Genomic DNA, 18,047 nt, shown 5'->3' with positions numbered 1-18,047 from the left:
CAGTTATTACTGAGGTCATTTTAACAAAAACACTTGCATGGGCACTGCATTGAAATAAATGAATAAAAGAAAAACTGGAGAAAAAAATAAACAATTTATAAAAAGTCCCACACAGATCAAATTTAAGCGCTGACAAAACACGCGATTTAAGTTTCATTTTTATTTTTATCATACTGTAAATCCTCTAATAATGACCTGTATTCCATTAAAAGCCCGTCTCCTTTAATGACCGGGCGCACCTTTGAAGAAAGCTCAGAAAAGCCGCCTCACAATATAAGCTTTTTTTTGTCTTTTCTTTTTTTCTGTGAAGCGCTACGGCGCTGCACTGACAGTAGTCTGTGCTACAGCGCCAGTCCTCCTGGTATGGCGACTGTGTGTATTACATGCGTCTGGTAAAAATGGCGGAGGGACAGAAAACATTGTGAGAAAACATGTTGAGATTTAATTTTTTTCACATCAATTGAAAAAATAAAATCGAATTAATTCGATATATGGCCCAGCTCTACTACATGCTAAGGGGTTTCATGGTTCACACAGCAGTGATGCTACATGATTAAAGTCTGACTGACAGACAGTCATTGACAGCGAGCTCGGTCCCTCCGTCTGCAGTCTGCAGTAGCACAGTGCAGTGTGTAGACAGGCGCTGACGGAGGTGACGTAGCGTACCTCCTCATATCGTTTCATGATGGAGAAAGAAATATGCTTTCCTGGTTTCTCAGTATGGGCAAGTAGCTCAAGGGTTGCACTCAAACTACCCCTTTAAAAAAGTGGCAATGCACCCTGAGTTCCCACCAGGTGAACCAGGGGCTCAAAACTAGTCTCCATAGCAACGACAGCGGGAGGCTGCTCTGCTGCTCATCCTACAAATGCACCATACGAGTGTGTTTCCATTTAAGAACAGAAATAACCCGAACCCTCAACAGTGTCAGATCACGGTGATGCTGACCTGCTCACAACAACACAACAGAGAGAAAGGAAGTGACTTCAGGTTACACAACACCGAGTCACAATGACCACGGCGCCATTCACCTGTAACCAAACCTGCCAGAAAGACAAACCGGCCGCCCTCCAAACTCCCCAAACCAGTCTTTAATGATGCCACACACACACACACACACACACACACACACACACACACACACACACACACACACACACACACACACACACACACACACAAAGGTTTGCACTTTTGTTAAGCATTTTGTTACAGACCAGATCATCTTCAAAAGATTCAGAATTCTCTCTCAGAACGGTAAAAAGAGGCTTTTTGCTATTTTTCATGAGATGTTTGTTTCATACCTTGTCAATTAATTTTGAGCCTGTCGGTTTTGGTTTCCCTGAACAGCCATTGTTTTGTTTAGTTCTGTCTTTACGGCTGTGTTCTGAGGTTGTTGTGAGCTTCATTTCAGTCCATTTGTTTTTCCTGAACTTTGTGATCTCTTCTGTTTCATTGTAGTCAAATAAAGGTCAATTAAGAACGAAATGGAAAAGAAGGTTACTCTCCTCAGTTATTTGTAACGTCTAAGTAGTTCTTCAATAAAGTTGTTTTGTTAATCAACAAATTCTCAGACACTTGTCTCTGTGGTCATTTTGCACATTTGCACTTTTGGTTTTTTCTATTTTGTGTCTAAATTAAGCAAACGGTTTCTGTCTTTTTGACAAACGTCTTTGTTTTTTTTTTTTATGTCTTTCTGTTTTCCTCTTCTTTGTGTGTTTTTACCATTAGTTACTGATCGTTTTGCGTTGCTTTGCATACTTTTGTTCTGGTTGTTTAGGTTTGCTGGTAAACAAGATGAAACTGGAGTTGGACATGACCGCATGGCCTCGTGTCAGCCTCTCTCTTTTCGGTAAACGGCAACACTTCATGTGGAAATGTAAAACTTTTGTTGTATTCTGTCGTCCGTTTCCACAACGGACTTTGGAGTCTTTGAAAATACTACTTTTTGGAAATGGCTCCTAAGGGTGGAACTTGTCGGAAACTGGGGAACCTCTTTGAAGATGCTACAGCGGCGTTTCCATGGAAACGGAAGTTTTTTCTTAAATGTTGCTACCGGTCATGCGTCCGTAGAAAATAGCTGTTCTGCTCGTGCACAGAGGACGGACAATAAGAACAATGTGCTCCTCCAGAGTGTCAGGACTCCCCGTCCAGACTCTCCTGGTCCGGGTCCAGTCTCTCCTGGACTTGGTAGTTTTAGAGCTGACCGTCTCACTTGGTCCAACGAGTCCTTGCTGTCTCCATGTGGACACCTCATGTCTCTTGATTGTTTGGTTTCTTATCTTCTACCCAGCAGATATTCGCCCCTCTTGGTGTTTGAAAGGTGTCTGTTCAGATTCTTTGTCTGACTGTGCTGCTGTAGTAGTTTGCACTCTTCAAAAACCCTGTTGAAATGAGAAATCAAAAACCTAGAAAATCAAAGAAACTGCTAACTTTTCCATATGGCTCCCTTTTATTCCCATTTTTTTGAAGACAGACTGTTGACTGTAAGTGAAACGTGTTCCTCTAACCTCATTGGGACCAGGAATGTCCCGGCCTCTTCGTTACTCTGCTCTTGAGTGCTGACGCTGACTGGAACCACGCCACACATGACTGCTGGACGTCTCCACATAATCAGGTTTGTTGGCCACCGTGAGTGTCGAGGCCCCGACGGCTCAGGAGGAGCACGGTCATGTGAGCGAGTCGGAGGCTATTAACTCCACCGACACACACACGGTTAGCGTACAGACGCAGGACAATGCTCCGCTACTGTTCCAGGACGCCTGGTCTGAACATAGTTCGCCAAAACTGATGCCCTCAGTCTCCAAACACCAAGGGAAATGTACAACTTTAAGAGAAAAGTTCCTTTCTTAAAGAGTTTCTTCAGAGTGGTGGACACAAGACTGCGAGACCCGCTGAGATATCGGTAGAGCCAATGATGAGGTGTCTTCAGTTTTGGACGGAGATATTTTCTATTTCAATTTCCACTCTTTTGAACTGAAAAGTGATTTTCCAGGTTATAGAAGACTTTGAGTTACAATATTTATGTCTGTGTCCACCAGCTGTCCACTAAAGTCCATTTTAATTAAACTTTTTTTTTTTAAAAAGCAGAATGAATAAAGCATGGTTTCATTACAAAAGCAAAGAACTGCAGTCACTAGTGACCCAACATGAAAACGACCCAGTCCTCAGCGTTTCCGTGTCGAAGGGGTCTTGCTCAAAATGTTGCTACGCAAGGTAAACGCAAAAATGATGAGTTTTTGAGTTGTAATATTGTATAAACGGAGTCTGAGAGGACTACATTCACTCCTGCACTCTGAAGAATCGACCTGCACTGCCTCAGTTCAAGAGTTTGTTGAAAAAAAAAGAAGTTTTGTGTGTGTGTGTCAGAAAAGCCGTCCTCACGTTTTCTACAATGTCATTTATCACGTATCTCTACTCCACAGCAGTTCCTCCCACTTCACCACACACTTATCTAAAACTGTTCTGACACAACATCTCTCTCTCTCTCTCTCTCTCTCTCTCTCTCTCTCTCTCTCTCTCCCTCTTTCTCTCTCTCTCTCTCACACACACACACACACACACACACACACACACTGAGCTGCCACCGTCAGGGCGATCAGACCAGACATCCTGCGCTGTCGGCAGCCCGGCCATTCAAAGGGAAGCTACAAGTGGAGAGAGGAGGACAGACGAGCGGACTCACACTGAACGGAGGGACAACAGCCACAGAGAGACAGACAGGAGCATTCCGACAGAGCAAAGAGTCACAGGAAGACAAATACACAGTCTGCTGTCCTGAAAAAGCTTCAAACACAGGTAAGTCAACACTCTGTGTGTGTGTGTGTGTGTGTGTGTGTGTGTGTGTGTGTGTGGTGACGGCTGCTCCTCTCAAAGCTTTTTGTCAAAGCTCTCGCGTCTGTTCAGAAGCGGAGCGTCACTGGATACGGGAATATAAGATGTGTTGGTGTTGATTACAGCTGCTAATTACTTCTGTCATAAAGTACGAGGCCAGCCAGAGGAGTTAAGACATGTCTAGTTACGTTTCTCGCACCTCTGGGACAGAACAGCTGCTTTTCAGCAGCATTTCCACCATCAGAGTCTGAGCGTTTTCAAAAAGTTGAGTTTTACCCCGTTCACACCACCAGCGTATTCAAGAAGTTCCTCCCCGGGAAGCCGTTTTTCAGAAAGTTGCGTTTGCAGCACCGGCGTGTGAACGGACGGCTGAAGCGCAGCGCTGCTGTGGTGTGAACGGGGCGGGGGGTCACAGCTGCCACTAAAGGTGTCAGGAGGGGGAAAACAATCCGGCCGGCGGCGGAAGCAGATCATATTCCATGAATGAAGCTTTCAATAAGTCTTTGTCTGCGTGTCGCAGAGTCTTGCGGTTTGTTTTGACTGAAAGTCAACGTCTGTGTGTCGCTGCAGAGAGCAAGGCGGTGCGATCGTACCTCTTGCACTGGCTGAGATGAATCTTCTGGGAAATCATCAAAGAAAAAAAAAAACATCAGCACGCCATTCTGCTGGATGCAGATCATCGACTATCTCCCGTGTCTGTGAAATTACCGTACAAACGATCAAGCGACGCTGCTGCGGCTGACGTACTCAGAAAAGCCCAACTTGTCCTGAAAAAGCCACAGTCTGAAACAAAGTTCTGCTTCACAGGATCCAGGCTTCACAGAAAGTCCAGGCGCTCCAAAGAACAGGAGAACAGGAGAACAGGGCCCAGACCTCAGACAGCGAAAAGCCACAACAAGATGCATTCAAATTCTTTATAGAAGTCACTGCTTCTGCAACTTTAAAGTGTCGCCTTCGACTTCAGTCTGGACGTATTTCTGCTGAACTTTGTGCCTCACATGAAATAAAGCTCAGAAAAACACCACCAATCAGAACGTTGACATTTCTCAACACTGTGCAGTTTTGGACCAGATAAAATAAAACCCAACAAAAAACTTAAAACCATGTATGCAGATGACAGGTGGCTCTTCATGAGAGAAGAGAGGAGATGCTTCAGAGCTGTCGATGTTGATCTAGTTTGTAAAACTTGGACCGGACTGACTCTCAGGAGGGCCAGGAGAGGAAAATACACCCGCTGATGGCACGAAAAGAGTCGATGAGAGAAAATGTGCTTGGATCCAAAGAAAAAGTGAGAAATTATTCAGTGAGAAAGAACGACTGGACGATGTGCAGACGGAGCTGGACTCATGGGGCTGCGAAGCCTCCAGCAGAGACCACCTGGTCCAGCACAGGGATGCTTTCTGCAGGTGAGGGAACAAACCTGCGGGCTTGGACCAAGATGCAGAACGGCTCAGACAGCAGTCCAGAAGCTGCCCGGAAAACAAGAAAATGACTGATCTGTCACTTCGAGACATGAGAGCTTCTTTGTGCAGCCGCCTGTATAAACGTAGACACAGAAGAAGACCAGCGTTCAGGGTGTCGCTCAACCGTGACACCATCAAGAGCAACTGCTGTCTGCTGATCGACTGACACAACTACACAACGTCAATCACTCTGCCCGCACTCCAACGCCAGCCGACTGATTTAAACATATTTACCTCTGAATATACCCTGATAAACATGACTTCTCTATTGATGGATGGATGGAGGCATACCTTTCACATGGTTAGAATAATTGCTAATTATATTCCATATAATTTCTTTTTAATTTTCTAATAATAATAATAATAATAATAATAATAATAATTAAAGCCGCGAGCGGCGTCAAAAGGCCCTCGCCCGCTGCTTACCTGACCCGCCCTGTTTCGTTCTTTCATTGATGTTTGTCAAATTTGGCACGTTTCCATGGCAACAAGTAAAATTGATTTGATGGGAAATTTTTCACTTGGGCCCATTATAATAACATGGGGAACTTCAGCCATCGCCACGGCAACACCGTTGATAATACAATATGGTTACCATTTGCTTTTTTGATCGGGATGACATGAAGGAATTATCACCCAGATTTCATTCATTTCTGATAAACTAATGATTTTACTCCCCATACAGATATTATTTTGATTCTGTAGGGGGCGCTGTAATGCCGGTTTTCAAAATGTCACTGTCAATGTGTCTAGATAAGAAGGGTCAATAATTGTTTAAGATTTGGTTAAGATTGGATTTGTTATGTACGAACGGCAGCTATTTACCACACTGAAAAAATCGCAAAATTTGACATCAACTTTGCGGCGTTGCCACGCGGAAACCGTGATCTGAAGATTTGTGAATTGGATAACTTTTAATTGGCTACTTGTGTAGATGGTGTCCACCAAATTTCAGCTCATTTGGAGAAGCGCGCGATCAAAACGAACATTTTGTACGACGTCCTGGAAAACGCTGACTCAGCATTTTTTAAAATTCAATCCCAGCTCGCTGCTTTCCTGCTGTTTTGAGGTCGGGGTCATAATAATATTTTTTGTTTGTCCTGACAACGCGCATGTGTATACCGAATTTTGTGGCTGTACGACAAACTTTATTGCAGACGCCCTCCCATTGACGCAATGCATTTTGGGTTTTGCAGGTGGCGCTGTAGAGCCGATTCTTAAATTCCAAAATTGAAACACATATTAAAAAAAATTTTTCACCGGAACTGAATTTTGTGCAAAGTTTGGTGAGTTTTCGAGCATGTTCAGGGGGTCAAATTCCAGTTTAAAGAGCAGAAGAAGAAGAAGAAGAAGAAAGAAAGAAAGAATTAAAGCCGCGAGCGGCGTCAAAAGGCCCTCGCCCGCTGCTTACCTGACCCGCCCCGTTTTGTTCTTTCATTGATGTTTGTCAAATTTGGCACATTTCCATGGCAACAAGTACATTTGATTTGATGGGAGATTTTTCACTTGGGCCCATTCGAATAACATGGGGAACTTCAGCCATCGCCACGGCAACACCGTTGATAATACAATACGGTTACCATTGGCTTTTTTGATCGGGACGACATGAAAGAATTATCACCCAAATTTCATTCATTTCTGACAAACTAATAATTTTACTCCCCATACAGATTTTATTTTGATTCTGTAGGGGGCGCTGTAATGCCGATTTTCAAAATTTAAATGTCAGTGTGTCCAGGAACGAAGGATTAATCAGTGTTTAAAATTTGGTTTGGATTGGAGTCATTATGTAGAAATGGCAGCCATTTATCACACTGAAAAAATGGCAAAATTTGACATCAAATTTGCGGCGTTGCCACGCGGAAACCGTGATCTGAAGATTTGTGAATTGGATAACTTTTAATTGTCTACTTGCGTAGATGGTGTCCACCAAATTTCAGCTCATTCGGAGAAGCGCCCGATCAAAACGAACATTTTGTACGACGCCCTGGAAAACGCTGAATCAGCATTTTTGAAAATTCAATCCCAGCTCGCTGCTTTCCTGCTGTTTTGAGGTCGGGGTCATAATAATATTTTTTGTTTGTTCCGACAACGCGCATGTGTATACCGAATTTTGTGGCTGTACGACAAAGTTTTTTGCGGACTCCCTCCCATCGACGCAATGCATTTTGGGTTTTGCAGGTGGCGCTGTAGAGCCAATTTTTAAATCCCAATATTGAAATTCATATTAAAAAAAATTTTTCGCCGGAACTGAATTTTGTGCAAAATTTGGTGAGTTTTCGAGCATGTTCAGGGGGTCAAATTCCAGTTTAAAGAGCAGAAGAAGAAGAAGAAGAAGAAGAAGAAAGAAAGAAAGAAAGAATAATATTTTTTGCAAAAACAATATGCTTTTTTTTTTTCTGCCATTATTTCGCCCACATGTTATATATTTTCGGAAAGGTCTCGAGAAGCCCGACGCGTCTGTGAGGTGTTTGAGAGTGTGAATGCCTGTGGTCGAGCGCTACGCGCTCGACAAGTCATGTTTGTGTGTGAGAGTGTGTGTGTGTGTTTTGTATTTGTACACATGGTCATGAGTGCATGTCGGGGTGTGTGTGTCTGGACATGTTGGCCTATGTCTGAGGTCGAGCGCTGCGCGCTCGACTTGTAATTTTTGTACGTTTGAGTGTGTGAAAGGCCTGTGGTCGAGCGCTGCGCGCTCGAAAAGTCGTGTGTGTGTGTGCGTTTTTGTGTTTGTACACGCGTATGTGTGAGTGCGTGTCGGTGTGTGTGTGTCTGGACATGTTGAATGATGTCTGTGGTCGAGCGCTGCGCGCTCGACTTGTCATCGTTGTGTGTTTTGAGAGTGTGACAGGCCTGAGGTCGAGCGCTGCGCGCTCGACTAGTCGTTGTCTGTGTTGCAGAAACAATAGGCCCTTCGCCCTTGGCAGGCCAGGGGCTCGGGCCTAATAATATTTTTTGCAAAAACAATATGCTTTTTTTTTTTCTGCCATTATTTCGCCCACATGTTATATATTTTCGGAAAGGTCTCGACAAGCCCGACGCGTCTGTGAGGTGTTTGAGAGTGTGAATGTCTGTGGTCGAGCGCTGCGCGCTCGACAAGTCATGGTTGTGTGTGAGAGTGTGTGTGCGTTTTTTGTATTTGTACACATGTGTATGAGTGCGTGTCGGTGTGTGTGTGTCTGGACATGTTGAATGATGTCTGAGGTCGAGCGCTGCGCGCTCGACTTGTCATCGTTGTGTGTTTTGAGAGTGTGAAAGGCCTGAGGTCGAGCGCTGCGCGCTCGACTAGTCGTTGTCTGTGTTGCAGAAACAATAGGCCCTTCGCCCTTGGCAGGCCAGGGGCTCGGGCCTAATAACAATAATGATAATATTTAATGGAGATGAATGGTTGAACCATTTTGAGATTCCTCCTGCTCCTCTTTTCTGAAGAAAAACAGGAGAGTAGAAATCACATTTCTGCGTGGTTTCTGTTACATTTTTGTGGGGATGCATTTCTTGTTTTGTGTCTAGTGATCACATGATTGGAAAATGTAATTAAAATCACTCATTGTCATACAAATTTACTGTATTAAAAAAAACGTCTTTTTTCTTCTTGCTTTAAAGCCCCATATGTAAGAAAATGTGACAGGATTAATAATAATTGTCAAGAGATTATTTTAGTTAGAAGTGGGAAAGCTGCTGGCTCTTCTTATTTTCCACAACAGGTACTGTTAGACAAAGTTCCACCTCAGTTTTTTCAATCTGACAGTTTAAATAAATTAAATTAATCACCTTCATGAAATACACTCCTGATATTTCAGGTTTCTGTGAGAGTAATTATGGCGCGTTTCCACCTCCCCTACTCTACTCGGCTCGACTCGGCTCTAACCCCGCTCTAACCTCACGCCTTTCACGCAACCCGGGTAGGTTTTCGGCCCTGCTCGACAGCAGGGTCGACTCGGGCTGAGTCGGGCTGGAAATGTGACGTCAACACTAAAGAGTTGAACAACTGCGGCGTTTCCTCCTTCCTTTATCTAAATCATCTTTGAATGTGGTGAATCTGCATTTAAAAAGGAGACGCTGGGCGCCAGCTTCCTCTTTCCAACCTACAGTGGGCGGAGGTGTTAAGTGTTAAACATTGGCGAGCAGGGCTGAGAGACGCCGGCAGCGGCCGGCCGACTCGTTTCAGGAACTGATCGGCGAGAAGAATCGGCCCGCCGGAGCCAGAGTTTGAAATGTTGGCAGAGGAAGAGGTCTGACTGTTCACCCAGCGAAGGCGGTTCAGCAAACAGGACTCGACGCTCGCCGCGGTATTGACCCGTTCCATTGTCAGAGGCCAACGGGTCGCTGCCGCATTTCAGGGACTGAGAGTCTCGCCTGAGTACAGAGCTCCGCCGACACAGCATCGACTGGCGGGGAAACACACTGTTTCCACGTTTTTCTTGTATAAATGCTTTGTTTGCATGTTAAAAGGCAGGAACACTGTTTCCACAGAGCATTTTCAAAAAGTAGTGTTTCCAGTGACTCTGAGCTCCAATGTCGTGAAAACAGACTCCGGAAACGCTACGGGAGCCTGAGTTTTCACTTTTAAAAGCAGTAAACGAGGAATCGGTGTGTGTTTGCTAAAACAGATGCTGATTTTCAGACTTTCACATTGAAAAAGTTTGGGAGTTACTGTAAACATGAGAGTTTTAATTCCCCTTTAATTCTGAATAAAAATAAATTCCACTCTATAAAGACCATAAATGATGTAACTCAGTTGAGAATAAAGCGGCTGGTTTATTCAGATTTTAAATCTGAGTTAAATACTTCCTCCATCATGTACGCCTTTATTCCCATTAAAATAGTCCAGTCGATCTCTTGTCCTGTGGCGACGACACACGTATTCCAATATGGCCGCCGAAGCAAGTGTCGGACTGGAGCTGAGACGACTTATCTAACGGCAGCCTTAAGAGAAATGGATGTGATGGAAAGAGCAGATGGATGGGAGAGTGGAAATTTACACCTTGAAGCTGCAGCATTGGCGTTAATCGAGAAAGAAAGAAAAAACACAGGCGCTGCAGTCTGTTTACTTCCAGTAGACGTAAATACGTCACTTCCACCCAGCGTCCAATCAGAACTCTTCACAACCCCAGTGGAATCACCCCGCTCCGATCACGGACCCCCGTGAAGAGGAAGAGTCCCGTCAACATCCAGGAGCCGTGGATGAAAATACCCTCCAGGAGGTGGAGGCTGGATGAAGGCATGAACCATCTGAGTTTTATTTAATGTTTTCCTCCGAACGAATTTAGAGACAGATGTGACTCGGGCTCCGTTCACAAGACGGCGTTTTGAGCGTCCAGCCACTGAAAACGCAGTTTTTTGAAAATGGGTGGAACTTTTAGAAAATGCTGGGAACTCGGCGGGAACTCAGAAAACGTACCTAGCCTAAAACACTGCAGGAAACCATTGTTTCTCGCCGTTCAGTGGATGGACAGTCAGAACATCCAGCCGTCTGTCTGAGCGCCGCCTGCAGCTCCACCCACATTGCCACGTCATCTTCCAGGTGCGACTAGCGGTGCTAGCAAAGCTGCACACATCAGCGGGGTTTCTCCTGACCCCGGGTCAAATTTATTTTATCCACTTCTTTTTGCACGGTGAGCTCAGTTAATCGGTTAACTACATCAGTGTCAATTTGTGGAAAACAGCGCAGCTCATTCATTCTGAAGGCGCTCCCCCAGTAATGCAGTAAACGCTCTCGGGAGAGGCGCGAGCCGAGGCTTCACGAATCTGAACTCATGCACAACGCGAGCGTCAAGGAGTCCCAAACGGACGCATTCAGCAGAAGGTAAAGGAAGCGTGTGTGACCACAGAGCTGAGAGCGGCCGCTCGACCCTCGGCTGTCTTCTGACCGACAAAAGCAGGACGTCAGGTTGAGCATCAAATATTCAAAAGGAAGCAGAGAGGAAGGAGGGACGGACGGTCCAGGACCCGCCGGTTCAGGTTTGCAGCCAAGAGAGCGAACCGGATGACCTGCGCCGTGCCCCATGAGCGGGAAAACACATGTGACTCCGCTGATAATGTCGTTTGCCGCTTCGCACTGCTTGTGAAGGCAGCTACAGTGGAGCTGTGCAGAGGTCCTGACGGCGGCGACGAGGCGCCGTCTCTGCAAACGCTACGTCCAGTCAGAGCCAGAGCGCCCTGAGCGCACACGGCGGCCTGGCCAAACAATTCAGGACGCCTAAAGACTGACTCAGGATTTCTCTGATCTAAAGAGGTCATGTTGTAAAAACACAATCATTAGATATCAGTTGCTCAACGCTGAAAACTAGGAATTCACTGACACCACTGAGTTAAAGTACCAACTACTTGTTGATACCAACTCCTGACCAAAGGCCTCATTTACAGCATGAACCTGTGATGGTCTGAGGAAATTAAGAGTATGAAGAGTCGAAAACAACTAAAGAAAGTTTTCAGGATATTTCAGCTGCTGCTTTCAAGTACGAATGGTGAAAATCCTGGCGCTCAGAGAGAACTGTGGCTTAAGACGACCCGTCCTGAGACTGCGCTTTGTCAGGCCGGAGCACCAGAAGCATCTGCTTGATCCTTTCAAACACGGCCGGGGTGTTTCTACACACCACCTGAGCCACGAGAGTGGACCAACCTGTTTATCTGCCAGACTCTGTGTGTGTGCGTGTGTGCGCGCGCGCGTGTGTGTGTGTGTGTGTGTGTGTGTGTGTGTGTGTGTGTGTGTGTGTGTGTGTGTGTGTGTGTGTGTGTGTGTGTGTGTGTGTGTGTGTGCGAGCTCACATCGCTGCAGATAATCTTTTCCGACCATTCTCACTTTACATTTCTGTCTGGAAACAGTCTTGCAGGTTCGCTGGAGAACCGGTGACGCCCTTCCTGCGGTACCTTCCTCATCTCTACGTTGGACCAGGAGTGTGTGTGTGTGTGTGTGTGTGTGTGTGTGTGTGTGTGTGTGCGCGCGGAGGAGCTTCGTCTGGACAGCAGGACGCAGGTACACACACCGGTTTTTACTGCGTAAGACGAGAGTTTTCCCAGTTAGATGACACCTGCCTCAAAGTACTGGTGGCTGAAGTTTTCTGCTCCTTGACTAAGGCATTGGATAGATTACACACACACACACACACACACACATCATCATCATCAGACCCGCGAGCCAAACAGGGCCCAGCAGACGGTCCAAACCAAACTTCAGACTATTTAGACACTGATCTTCTCAGTCAAACGGTACAGGACCTTCTTCATGAGCTGCTGCTGCTGGTGTGTGCGTGTGTGTGTGTGTGTGTGTGTGTGTGTGTGTGTGTGTGTGTGTGTGTGTGTGTGTGATTGGTGTTTCACGACCCCCACACACAGTTTGCTCAGTCATTTCTCCCTCTCCGCTGTGTGCGTTGCTGGTTCCAGACACAACTCCTTTCAGTCTGTAAATTCTTTATTATGATTCCAGGTGCTGGTAACACGAACATGCTGTTAATTTTTAATCTGGAAGGTGTGGGGCACACTCGTCTCGGGCGCTCCGGCCGCCTCTTCATAAATCGGCTCAAATGACGCAAACTTTTTCCTAAAATGTTAAAAAGGCTACAGTTTGTAACTGGAACAGAGAGGATTAGGATCTGTCTGTAAAGTACCTCGGCCGGACATTCTCTCTAGCTCCATGCAGAGGGACTCTGTCCAAAAAAAGCTGCATCCTCAGTCGATTCGACATGTAAACATCATAAACACAATGAAAGTTTTGCAGGTTCACTTGAAAAAGGCGATAGCAGGAGCAGGAGCACACACACCGGTCACACCGAGAGCCAGCGTTCACACTGGAGGCGCTTCTCCTGCTTGCGGAGAGCAACTCTTAATGAAACGTTGACTCTTAGTGCTGTTGATACAGTCGGAGACGCTGACGGACGGAGGTGACTGTGGTCTGGCGGCGGAGTGATAAGTCTTTAAATGTGGTGGAAAAGGGCAAAACTGTGTGTTTTGGCCCCAATTTCAAGCTGAAACATGAAACTTTGCGTTATGAAGATCAGTTTAGCAACGGTGCTCAGAGCCACTGAAACGGTTCCCACCGTGGGACTTTTTGAAAACATCTCCATGCGGAGTGTGACGAGCGTGGGGACAGATCGAGAAATCAGTGAATGAATTCTGCTTTTCCTCTAAATGGCGAGATGCGATGCAAAAATTATTGTTTACTCAGGAAATTAAAGACAATTCCAAGTCGAAGCTTAATAACAAACTTCAAGTCAGAAACTCTTACTGACCAAAATAAAAGTGAATACTCCAGACAGAAACAGACCAGTAACATACGAAAACAGATGAAAATAAACCTTCACTAAAGCATGCTTCAGCTAATGCTAATGCTAACAGTCCCTCTTGACCCTGCTGGAGAGGGACTATTAGCATTAGCTTTAGCCAGTTAAGATATACTGGAATATTTATGATCTTGGCTTTTTTCTGTTGATAAACTAATAACCCTGGAGTTGTTTTTAATTGGAGCACGGTTCAGTGTGTGTTCCTCTGAACCTCAACGTTTCTTCTTCTTCTTCTTCTTCTTCTTTCAGGTGTCACGTTGTCCATTACAGTGAACAACCTCAAACAAAGGCGCTGAGAGGCCTGAAGGAGCAGGGAACTCCCAGAGAAGTGGAGTAAGGAGCCTGTCGCCCCGGGCGGAGGAGAATCTTGACCCGATCACGATGAGCTAGACGAGTTTCAGCTTCACGCAGCGGAGCGATCGGTCCCGAGCACCGGACTGACTGTTTGAGTCAGCCGACCCGATATGATAGAGTGAATCCAGGCGGAAGGAGAGTGTTTGAGAGAGGTGACAGATGGAGGACAAGACGATAAAGAAGATGACTGGACAGCTGGACGGCTCACCCTGACGCTGGCCCGAGAGAGAGAGGACGTCCAGGTCCATGCTGCCTGTCCGGAGACGACAGAGACATTAGGCAGGAGTCGAGATGTTCATAAATATCCGTCGCATCCATAAGTACCAGTGCGCCCAGCTGCTGACCACGGGCCTCCTGCTGAGCGTGGTGATGGTGTGCTGGGAGCCGCTGGACCACCACGTGGTCAGCCACTTGGTCTCCTACTCCTACCGCTACCTGGTCAACAGCTACGATTTCCTCGGCTCCGGCGGCCGCCGCCCCGGCCCGACAGGCGGCGAGGCGGCCGGCTACCCGTACCTCATCAACCACCCCTGGAAGTGCGTGTCCGAAGACGGGAAGGGCTGGGAGGACGTCCTCCTGCTCCTCTTCGTGAAGTCGTCCCCGGAGAACTTCGAGCGGCGCCAGGCCATCCGGGACACGTGGGGGGACGAGGGCTTCGTCTCCGCCCAGCTGGGCGTCAACGTGAGGCTGGCCTTCGCCGTGGGCGTCCACCCGGACGCCCGCCGCAGGTCGAGGGTGCAGAGAGCGCTGCTGCGGGAGGACCAGGTCCACAAAGACCTGATCCAGCAGAACTTCGTGGACACCTTCCACAACCTGACCACCAAGCTGCTGCTGCAGTTCCACTGGAGCCAGATGTACTGCCCCCGCGCCCGCTTCCTCATGTCCGCCGACGACGACGTCTTCGTGCACACGCCCAACCTGGTGCAGTACCTGCTGCGGCTCTCCAGCACCCAGGCCGGGGCCAGGAACCTGTGGGTGGGGCACGTGCACAAGGGCGCCCCCCCGGTTCGCCGTAGGACCAACAAATACCACGTCCCGTATGACCTGTACCCCTGGCCGTCGTACCCGGACTACACCGCCGGCGCCGGGTACGTGGTGTCGGCGGACGTGGCGGCGAAGATCTACCGGGCCACGCTGCTGCTGGACCCCTCCATGTACATCGACGACGTCTTCATGGGCATGTGCGCCCAGGCCATGGGGGTCTCGCCCCGGGAGCACGCCTACTTCTCGGGCCAGGGCAAGGCCCCCTACCACCCCTGCATCTACGATCACATGATCACCTCGCACGGCCACGCGGACGACGTGCGCTCGCTCTGGCGGAAAGTGACGGACCGCTCGGCGCACGGCAGCCCCAGGGGGCTTCTGGGTAATCTGTACTGCTTAGCCGTGAGGGCGATGCTGCTGTGTCTGCCAAATCACCAGAAGACGTACTCCTGTCGAGCCGCCTTCACATGAAGACTCTGTCCACTGCGTCATTCATTCATTCATTCATTCATTCATTCATTCGGCCATCTGCTGGACCTGCAGGCATTTCATTCTGAAGGACTGAGCTGACCCGACGTGAACGGTAGCTGAGACAGTCCTCCAGTCAGAGGGTGGGCTACGAAGAAACTGCCCCACCCAGCCGCCCAGTGTGAGCGCGTTGCTGTGAGAGGTAAACAAACACACTGGGCTGCTGCTCAGCGGGCGCCGGCGTCGGCTTTCACGCCGCTCACCCCGCCCTGTCAGGTTGAGAGTTTTTTGTTTTGTTTTGTTTTTTTCTTGGTGCCTACAGGGCCTCAGCTTCTTGCTCTTGTTCAGCTGTCGCCCAGGATGTCCTTTACAGACCATTTTTCATGTTAGTTTAATCTACCAAAGCATTTCAAAGCTCTGGAACACTTCATGCTGTTTGGAAGAAGTTTTAACCTTCTGCGATTTGACTTGAAAATACATGTGTCAATGCAAGAGGAAACACCGGTCAGCTCTCTTATTCTCACAACACTCCGTACTTTATCTGGACGGACACTGCAGAGGACTCAAACACCAAGAAGCAGTTCTGGATACTTTCATAAGCAGGCTGAATGTGCCTGAAACTGTCACATGGTGAAACCGCTGACAGAGAAGCACTGGGTCTTCTTTTGTTAGTGGTCTGCTGTGAATGGATTCCTGCATACAGGAAGAACCTTTCTTTTCAGAAATCTAAGTCAAATTGTTCCCGAGGCTGAAAGGATGTTGTAGCCTGAATGTTCTGCAGTTTAGTTTCTTGCAGCAGCACTGTGGCTGGATTTGCTCCAGCTGAAAACGACGACTCCTAAAGGGGCGTTCGCACTCGATCCGGTTTAAACGAATGCTGCTACCTGCAGCCAGCTCGAGGGAGGGTGAACGCTGCCGCCTGTGCCAAACAACCGCGCTGAATCCAACCGAAAAGTAGGCCTTGGTACACAGATTCTGGCTATTGCTTCATGACTGAGTGCAGCACAAAAAACCTCCCCCAAAAAACAGAAAGACACTGTTTACAAGACAATGTTTCACATGAAAACGTTTCACTTTTTACAATTTAGCTTCAGAAAAGCTTCGTGTTTACAAGACGACGATGTCAGAAATATTAAGAATGACGTAGTCAGCATGCTACGGCCACGAGATGGCGCTGTTGGTTGTCTGTAATGAAACAACACACACAGGCTGACAGAGAACAACTAATAATAACAACACGTGTGGATGGATGGAAGGCAGCCTGAGAAAAACTAGCCTGCTGGGTAAAAACTGAAGCTTCAAAGGTCTTGAAAACACAGAGGAATCACGCCACTCCCGCTCCACTGCACCCATTCCCACGCTCCGCCCGGCCGCCCGCCGAACGGCAGGAGTCTGCCGCCACGCCTGCAGCCGCCGAGCCTGGCAGCGCACCGAATCGACCTGAGCGGCGGGACGGCGTCTCTGCTCACCTGCGTCTGTTGGAGAGACTCTCCTCCGTCTCGTTGGTCACAACGATGTGGGTGGAGCCTCCCTGGCTCTCCTCGTGCATCACCTCGATCTGCAACACACAAACACACACTCGTCCAGCGCACAACTTTTAATCATTACATAGAGTAAACACCAGGAGGGCAAACACCGGCCGATGAAGCTCATGTCGGTGTGACTGAACCGGGGCACGAGTGCTGACAAATATTAGTTTAAACTCTTCAGCCTGGACTGAAATATGCTCTTTTCATTGTGCTCATCATGTAGAGGGAAGCTGAGGCCAGCCGTCTGACTGTGATGTGTGGTTTGCGGAACACCGAGCTGCAGAAAAGACTACTGGTCGTGACCTTTCAGGTCAGCTTCGGAGGTCATCAGTGTGGGGTCACCAGTGAAACCTGTTGACAGGGTTACTTCAGTATTCAGCCTCTCACTGCGGGCCGAAGCCATGCAAACCCAAACTCCACCGACAAATCTTTAAATACATAACAAAATAAATAATCAAAAACTAGGCACAACTATAAAACATCATAAAAAAGCTGCATATATTTTACATAATAAGGCCTTTCTGGTCACCTGTGTTTGTATCAGATCAACAAATCATTAGTAAGAACAATACAATAAAGTACAAAGAGGGAATGAATACACACTTCAGTGGTGTATTGTACAAGATACTGCACGTCTGTTTTTTTGACTTCACTGTTTGTCTTTGTCTCTGGGTGATTCTGATGATCAGAATATTCTTAATCTGGTGGTACAGGTCTACATATGTCTCCACACCGAGAGATGGGATTCTACTGTGTGTCTCATATGTGCAGTAGAATTGACAATAAAGCTACCCTTGACTTTGACTTTATTTTGACTTTGATATTATTACATTTTTTAAAGAAGCTTTTTTTGTACGTTAATGATCTGCTCATAATTTCATCTGAATTTATCTAAAAAATGTATTCTCATTATGGCTTTGTAGTTAATAAAAGTCCTAAATCCAGATACTAGAAATGTTTTTACAAAAACTGATGCTATTATACGAATAAAACTTGATGGAATTGGAGTGAAACTCGTCAATAGTATCAGTGTTGTTTATTCTTTCTGATCCATCTCAAAGTGAGAAACACTCTCAGGCCCATTTATACAACTTTCTCAGGTGAAAACACAAAACTTTAGTTGAGTTTCGGGCGTCCG

At 47.1% G+C, this 18,047-nt stretch overlaps 2 protein-coding genes and 1 long non-coding RNA gene across 10 annotated transcripts in view; 1 reads left to right on the top strand and 2 right to left on the bottom strand.

Annotated features, from left to right (window-relative positions):
• The window catches only part of LOC115382260 (uncharacterized), a 425,955-nt gene that overhangs the window by 119,050 nt on the left and 288,858 nt on the right, over positions 1 to 18,047 (bottom strand). The window lies entirely within an intron of this gene.
• mcf2l2 (MCF.2 cell line derived transforming sequence-like 2) overlaps positions 1 to 18,047 on the bottom strand; it is a 78,561-nt gene that overhangs the window by 22,511 nt on the left and 38,003 nt on the right. For all 7 annotated transcript variants that reach the window (XM_030083853.1, XM_030083857.1, XM_030083854.1 and 4 more), the window contains exon 15: positions 16,850 to 16,938. In XM_030083853.1, the coding sequence (XP_029939713.1) occupies positions 16,850 to 16,938 (89 nt within the window). The remainder of the gene's footprint in view (positions 1 to 16,849; positions 16,939 to 18,047) is intronic.
• Positions 3,582 to 17,908, top strand: LOC115382218 (lactosylceramide 1,3-N-acetyl-beta-D-glucosaminyltransferase A-like). 2 transcript variants are annotated; one of them, XR_003930504.1, is made up of 4 exons: positions 3,582 to 3,796; positions 12,121 to 12,271; positions 13,824 to 15,582; positions 17,133 to 17,908. XR_003930504.1 is itself a non-coding variant. In XM_030083924.1 (3 exons), the coding sequence occupies exon 3, from the start codon at positions 14,220 to 14,222 to the stop codon at positions 15,381 to 15,383; it is 1,164 nt and encodes a 387-aa protein (XP_029939784.1). In that variant the 5' UTR covers positions 3,582 to 3,796; positions 12,121 to 12,271; positions 13,824 to 14,219; the 3' UTR covers positions 15,384 to 17,908. The 2 variants fall into 2 exon arrangements, 1 of the variants encoding a protein (XP_029939784.1); XM_030083924.1 differs by having other exon boundaries at positions 13,824 to 17,908.

The sequence above is a fragment of the Salarias fasciatus genome, chromosome 23, assembly GCF_902148845.1.
Source record: "Salarias fasciatus chromosome 23, fSalaFa1.1, whole genome shotgun sequence".
NCBI lineage: Eukaryota > Metazoa > Chordata > Actinopteri > Blenniiformes > Blenniidae > Salarias > Salarias fasciatus.
The sequence above is the reverse complement of the archived record's forward strand: the minus strand, read 5'-3'. Positions and strand labels throughout refer to the sequence as shown.